This window comes from Poeciliopsis prolifica, unplaced genomic scaffold (genome assembly GCF_027474105.1).
Source record: "Poeciliopsis prolifica strain line A6 unplaced genomic scaffold, Auburn_PproV2 SCAFFOLD014, whole genome shotgun sequence".
Classification (NCBI taxonomy): Eukaryota; Metazoa; Chordata; class Actinopteri; order Cyprinodontiformes; family Poeciliidae; genus Poeciliopsis; species Poeciliopsis prolifica.
In genome coordinates, this window is record NW_026562389.1 from 5,110,969 (window position 1) to 5,118,059 (window position 7,091).

Here is a 7,091-nt window from a genome sequence, read left to right on the forward strand (position 1 = left end):
AGGAAGTAGCACGAAAAGTTATGCTGCTAGCTTACAGCCGATCAGAAAAAGGCCACTATGAAAGACAGATAGAACAGGTGTTACAGTGATAACACATAAACACTGGTGGATAAAGCCGTAGGAAAACGGTCTGTTTTATTTTCCTCATATGCTATTTTGAGGCTCGACAGCAACAAGCAGTCATGAACGAGAATTTTGATCGAGCTCCTGGAGCCGGGAGATCCCGTGGAGCTCCTGCGGATCCCGCACTGGCAGTTAACGCCAGAGATGGTGACGCCAAAGCCTCGGTACTCAACCAGAGGGAGCCGCTGAGGCAGCCGCGGTCGGTGCCTCCTTTCCCGGAGAGCAGCTTCAACGCGACCGCTGGATTACCCGGAGGAGGTGGGAGCTAACATGGCTAATGTAGCTGCTTTCAGATTCGTTTCGTGCAAAATGATATTTCGAAATACTTCATGAAGGATATATCTGCCCGCATAAATACTCTTGTCAAACATTTGAAGCCATTTGATTATTCTTAACCTGTTGTTGCTGTTGCTCCTTTTGGGTTGGAGTTGCGACATGTTTTGTTGTTTCATGGTTGCTAATACGCGGCTAATAAAAGCTGTTGCTCAGCTGTCGCACCTATTTCAGTGTCAACAGTGAGGCTGCTTACAAAGCTGAAAGTTATCTGGAGAGCTGCTAGCTGCTAATATGAAGCTAACCTAATGTTATGTTGACAACAATGAGCACATTATTTTTCTTCAAAGGTTGTTTTACTTAAAAGAAAGGTTAAAAATATAGATATGTGGCATCCTAATATATATATATATATATATATATATATATATATATATATATATATATATGTATTTACTTATGAAAGATCATACTTGGGGATTTTTTTTTTAAGGAAAAGATGCAGGAGACTGTTATCTCTGACATATTTGTTTATTTATTTTTTGTTTGAAAAAAGTGTCCAATGTAATTACACATATTTTTTCCTTTGTCTTCTTTTGCAGATCTTTTCAAGGAAAAATGTAGAAAGGTCATGAAAGCAGACTATTTAATCGTACTAAATATGCAGACCAATTAGGACTTTATTATAAATAAGTTGGATGTGGTTATAAGATTTATTTGTTCCCATTTCAAGTGTATTAATAAATTGTGACCAATAAAAAGAGTCTGACCCAATCACAGTACTAGATGTGATCATACAGATGTAAGTGCCATGTTTCGAATCAGTATTAGGACCAACTGAACTGTTTGATATTTTAGTCGACAAATCCTATACCTCTGTATAGTATTTGTTTACAATGTGTTCTCACAGAGGGTTGATATGAATTCTGGTAGAGGTAAACCTGCTTTGCAAGAACAACTTCCTTCTGCAACATTCAGAGGCGCAGACGGTGCAATTAGTGCTCCTGGCCTCGCAGCCAGTTCAGTTAAGAACCCTTGCTAATTTTGTCGCGCAAGCAGCTTCCATTTTATAGTTTGCTTATATATATTTGTTTCTCCTTTCAGATTCTCGGACACTTGGCAGCCCTCAACAGAACGTGAGCCCCGGCTATGCCTCTGTCCCCAGAGGGAGTAACGATGTGGACTCTGTGGTCAGGACATCAATGCTTTCAGCTAGTGCTCCAGAGTTTGTTCCCTTCGGGATGGGCTCATATGAAGTAAGAGAAACTTTTACACCAGATTTTCGCTATGTTCCTAAAAACACATATATATATATATGTGTTTTTTTGTTAAATTTGTACTTCATAAATTTGAATTAAATATATTGTTTGGACGTGCTACTGCTTAATTCTCCTTTATTGTCCATTAAACTTACATAAAATGGAAATTTTTCTTTGGTAATGGCACAAAGACACACAACACAACACACATCACAGTCGACAAAAAAAAACTATGTATAAATGATAAAACAAGATCTGTAAAATAAAATCAAGTCATATTACTCATATCATTCTGTTAAATATTAAAAACCATTTTTTATATTTTGTTTAGGAGCTGGGCTATTATGACGACAATGAAAGCTACAGTGAAAGCTACTACAGCGACACCTCATTGGCTGATACAGTTTCAGATTTCCTTGCTCACCTGAGCTCCTCTCCTGGCTCCTTCGAGTCCGACGTTGAAGAGATCACCAGTATGCTTAATTCCTGGGTCACGACAGAAGACCTGCTGAAGGAACTGGTGGAGCTGATCTTTACGCAGGTTTGGCAATGTTCCGTTTTCTTCTATTTTTTTTATCGAGTTAAATGTTTACAGATTCAGCTTCTCTGTTAAGATACTGATACGGATGTATTTGGTGTAACTGACCCAGTTTTTGTCTCTTTATCTCAGTCTACTGCCATCCCAAACTTCTCCTACACTGGCGCCAGGCTTTGTAATTACCTGTCCCATCACCTCGCCTTCAGCCCACAAAGTGGAAACTTTCGTCGATTGCTTTTGCAACGGTAAATATGTTTCTGTTTTTACATTGCTCAGACTGAATCAAGATGAAATAAAATCAGGATGTCGTTTTTTTTATACGTCTACTATTACAAAAAGACAGGGGAGATGCTTTGATTAGAAATAATTTTAGTAACAGCAAAAAATAAATGTTGTAAAACATATAATTGTTTATATGATTAACATAGATATTTTTGTGTTTTTTTGTTGTAGATGTCAGACAGAGTATGAACAAAGAAATGTAGCCATACGAGGAAGTCCAGAAGCTCAGAAGAAATTTCACTCCTTTGTGTTATTTCTGGGGGAGTTGTATCTAAATTTGGAGGTAGGAACATACTTCTTTTGCTTTGCCGTATTTACATTTCTTTTTTAAATGTCATTGTCATTAGAATGATGTTTCTTGTTTAGATAAAAAGTGGAAAAGAAGCTCCGAACAGAGCAGATATTCTCCTTTCGGCTCTTAAAGACCTGCTGGAAAGTCTGCTTTCACATCCTGTCGACGCAAATCTCATCTGTGCCGTCAAGCTGCTAAAGGTTTCAGAATTATCTTCGACATGCTTTGGAGATTTTTGTTTCCTAAAAGTGTTTTCAGTGTTACGAGTGGCGCTTCAAAGGGAGATAAGCATGTTTTTCTTTTTAGTTGACGGGTTCAATCTTGGATGATGCCTGGAAAAAGAGCGGGAAATCGCACATGGAAGAACTGGTCCAAAGAATTGAGACTATTCTCCTGGACGCTGCATGCAGCAGGTGTGTGTATAATACCTGTAACCTCATCCACTTTTATTAATCTTTGAAAGTTATGTAAGATAAATCTACCTATAAAGATGAAACTGATGGTTGAATACCACCTAATCCAAAATCTTTGAATGAACAATTTAATGATGTTTTTTTTTTTTTTTTAGGTAATCTCAGTTCCATATTTGTTTTTAAAGAGCACATGTCCGTAATAAGCTTTACATCAGTTAGCAGCTGGAAAAAGTTCAGCAATACCGGAAGACAATGCTCTGAGCATCTTCAGTAAAACCGTTTAACTGGTTTTCCTCAGGGACGTGAGACAGATGCTCCTGAAATTAGTGGAGCTGCGATCCAGTGACTGGGGCAGAGTCTCTTCTGCTGCCGCTGCCAGTAACGCCACTCCAGACAACGACCCCAACTACTTCATGGTCAGTGTCAAGACTTAACGTCAATATCGGCTTTTATTGCTTAGTTGATTTGTGGACAATCTCCAGTTTTTGTAAACCCGCGAAACTGCTGATGCTGATTTTTAATCAGAATAAATAGCTTTTTTTTTTCTGGCCTTCCTGTTGTGAGTGATAATTAAATATTTATACAAAGACAAGAAGCAACAACACACTGAGAGAGAGAGATGGAGAAAACAGGGTTTTGCACATATTTCACCGAGTTTACCAAAAGGTTACTAACATCTTCAAAATTACATTCCATGACAGAGATGAAGAACTTAACGTATAACTGTGCTTTACTGTGTTCAGCCTTCCTGTTATCTGCTGAAGACTGTTTTTTTATTTTGGCAGCTGAAATGAAGATCCAACATGGCTTCTGTAAAAGAAAAATATACAAATAAAAAATACAGGTTGCTTTTAAATAGCCTCACACATATTAGTTTCATCTGACTTTTTCATTAAACAGTGACACCAAAAGTCAGTTATCTTTGAGTCTTCTTTCTTTAGTAATAGAGACCACACCAAAGAGTGTTTTTTGTCAGCAACCCAATAGGTTTAGGAATGAGGTGTTTACTGACCGAAAAAAGATCAGACTTTCCAGTTTCAGTTTAAGTTCTACATCTTCATATGTTGTTCTTTTTGATGAAGTGTTTTGTTTTTTGCTCTTCAGAATGAACCCACCTTCTACACTGAGGACGGTACACCCTTTACAGCAGCAGATCCGGGTGAGTTTACGGATCAGTTCTCAAAATATGCAAAAACTGATTATAACCAAAACACCAAAAGTAATTAAATGTTTTATGGTTTGCTAATATACACATAGCAAGCCTCATAAATGGTGTAAGGTTAAACATTTAAGGTCAAGTTTGACTATGTCGAATAACTTCTGATCCTCAAAGTGCTTAACAAATATCTAAAATAAATAGAATTCATAGGAGGGATACAATCAACATGTTAAATGAGAAATTGGAACACAATTCAATAATAAAATTAAACCAGGCATTTACTTATACATATTTTTTCTTGCTGTTAATATTTAATTTCCTGAGCTTTAGTTGTCTGAAGCAGAACTGACGGGTGTGATCTAATTAAAACAATCAGCATTTTGTGATGTTGCACAAAATGCCAAAGGTCACAGAGTGACAGAAGCAAAAATGAGAAGGAAAGAAGAAAAAGAAATTCAAATATCATAACTAGATTTCCTAATATTTTGCAGCCTAGAGAACTATGCAAAATTAAGTGTTAAAGAGTTTTGCAATAAAATTTGTACAGCAACCGTGCTGTTGATTTCGGTTACTGAACAACATTGATCGCTACGAAACCCAAACGATTAGACTTGTAAGTTCTCATTTGGACAATAATAACTATTATTTTTTTAAGTAAATTTGAGCATTTTTATTCTAGCTGTATTTATTATTACTAATAAACACTAAATTGGACTTAGGTTGGCGCTTCTCTTCTGCTCACTTTGCTGTAACAGAGTCTCACTTCTGTCTCAGTCTCTGTTGTGCCTAAAAGTCGGTCTGTCGGTTTTCACAGAATACGCTGAAAAATATCAAGAGCTCCTGGAGAGGCAAGACTACTTCCATGATACTTATGGCGAAAACGGCAATGAAGAGTAAGTAACCTTTATGAAGATAAATGCTACAATAGTCAAAATCCTTTTAGCTAGTTGGTTTAAGCTTGTGAGGATGAATGCTCGGCTCCTTTTGTGATACTGATCATTTAGTTGATTCTTTCTGCATTTAAAGTAGACTTACGATATATAATTTCACCCTCAGGTCAGCAGAGAGTCAAAATCAGACAAATAGTCTTGGATATTTGTCTGATTGATTTATGTTGTTTGGATAAATGTTCTTTAGTAAATTTCAGAGAAGCCAGACTTTTGTAAACATCAACAAGCTTGTATTAGACCAAGATCATGTTCTGGTGCAGGTTTGCTTAGTGTACCGGTTCTTAGGCGTCATCTGGTAAACAGTTTTCAGCACCCTGGAACAAACGAACACAATGTTCCTTTCATCAGTTCACACATTGTTGCTTCATTCCTCTTTAGCATGTTTTAATATTTTCAGCACAGGTTACTGCACTATTCAAATATCACTCTAAAGGTTTCATCCTGCTTGTTCATCTTTCGTCATGTGACTGTGAGGTAACATCACCAGACACATGAAGTCACATGACCGACTGTAAACCCGTGAGCCCCTGAGCTTGACAAATGTTTCAAAGTGACCCACAATGCAGCAGAATCTATCCGGCCCCAGATCCAGTTTAGTCAGCAGCTGAGTGTCAAAGGGCTTTAGTCACTGCCATCCCCTCTCCCAAAACTGTCTGTGACCCTGTTTTTTGTTTGCTCAAATACTACTTACTTTTTTGTAACAAAACAGTTAAAAAGACAAATTTTGGAATTGGTGTTTTTTTAATTGATTTATTATTTTTACAGGTACGACATCGAGGACGAGATGGATCCGGAGATCGAAGAAGCCTATGAGAACTTTTGTTTAGAGTCCGAGATGAAACGACAGCAATGACACGAACAGGGTTGTCAGTGACATTTAACAAGGATTATACTGTACTCTTCCAAATTGCATTACAAGAATGTTGAAAAGCAAAGGATACTAACATCAGGATAAGCTGACATCTTTACTTTCCTGCGAACAAACCACTTTTTAACAAAGAGCTGTTTATAGTTGCACTTCTGAAATTTTCTTCAGTCTGCATTCATTAGAAATTGGGACAATCAGTCGGATTGCTGTTCAAAATGTTGACTACTTCTTCTTTTATTTTTGTTTTGCTGTTTGGAATTTCTCCCCGGAGCTGCTTTTCTTTTTAACCAAATAGTGTGCTGTGGACTTTTTTTAGAGTTAAGACCTGAATGAAAGATTTTTTTAAAAAATATGTTTGTATTTTCTTAAATACTAATTATTGCCACTCATCATACAGTAATCCATTCTCTTTGTTTAAAAATGCACTATTGATGGATGTGGCAGATGTTTTATTACATATCCACATAAAGTACAAAGACAGTGCAGCCTTTATCTCCACTGTTGCGATGTGGTGCATTGTAAAGTTGCCAATATTAAATATTTTCACGTGTTTATCTGGCTGAAGTTCTCTTGAATTACGCCCAGAGCTTTATGAACAGTTCCATATGTTTGCAGCAGCTACAAATATGTAAAGGTTGTTTCTCATAGAACCCCATTTAAAATTTTCTTTTAAATACTTTTCAAAGTTAAACTAGGAAAACCTGTAGGAAAGTTTTCAGAATGCTGTTCAATTTAAATAGTTGGTTTCCCGAATATCTGGTCAAATATGTACACATCCTGCACGTTTTGGCGATGTGACCCAAATTCTTGGTCAGCTCAAGACTGGAAGACTCTTTACCAGCAATCCGCACATAACATGTAAACAAATGTTGTTTTATAGTTTGTACATATTATTTATAGTAATGTTTGCTTGCAATAAATTCTTTATAATGTG

General features: G+C 36.8%; 1 protein-coding gene across 1 annotated transcript; it reads left to right on the plus strand.

Moving 5' to 3' along the window:
- On the plus strand, positions 1-7,091 carry paip1 (poly(A) binding protein interacting protein 1). The gene is made up of 11 exons (XM_055039500.1): positions 1-381; positions 1,501-1,652; positions 1,987-2,196; positions 2,326-2,438; positions 2,647-2,758; positions 2,842-2,967; positions 3,074-3,180; positions 3,479-3,596; positions 4,285-4,339; positions 5,154-5,232; positions 6,055-7,091. The coding sequence occupies exons 1-11, from the start codon at positions 183-185 to the stop codon at positions 6,140-6,142; spliced, it is 1,359 nt and encodes a 452-aa protein (XP_054895475.1). The 5' UTR covers positions 1-182; the 3' UTR covers positions 6,143-7,091.

Bases quoted from the DNA above. Each gene is read 5' to 3' on its own strand.
- paip1 (XM_055039500.1), top strand. From the start codon at position 183: ATGAACGAGAATTTTGATCGAGCTCCTGGAGCCGGGAGATCCCGTGGA. The intron at 2,759-2,841 runs GTAGGAACATAC...TTTCTTGTTTAG, and splicing joins AGTTGTATCTAAATTTGGAG to ATAAAAAGTGGAAAAGAAGC. The intron at 3,597-4,284 runs GTCAGTGTCAAG...TTTGCTCTTCAG, and splicing joins ACGACCCCAACTACTTCATG to AATGAACCCACCTTCTACAC.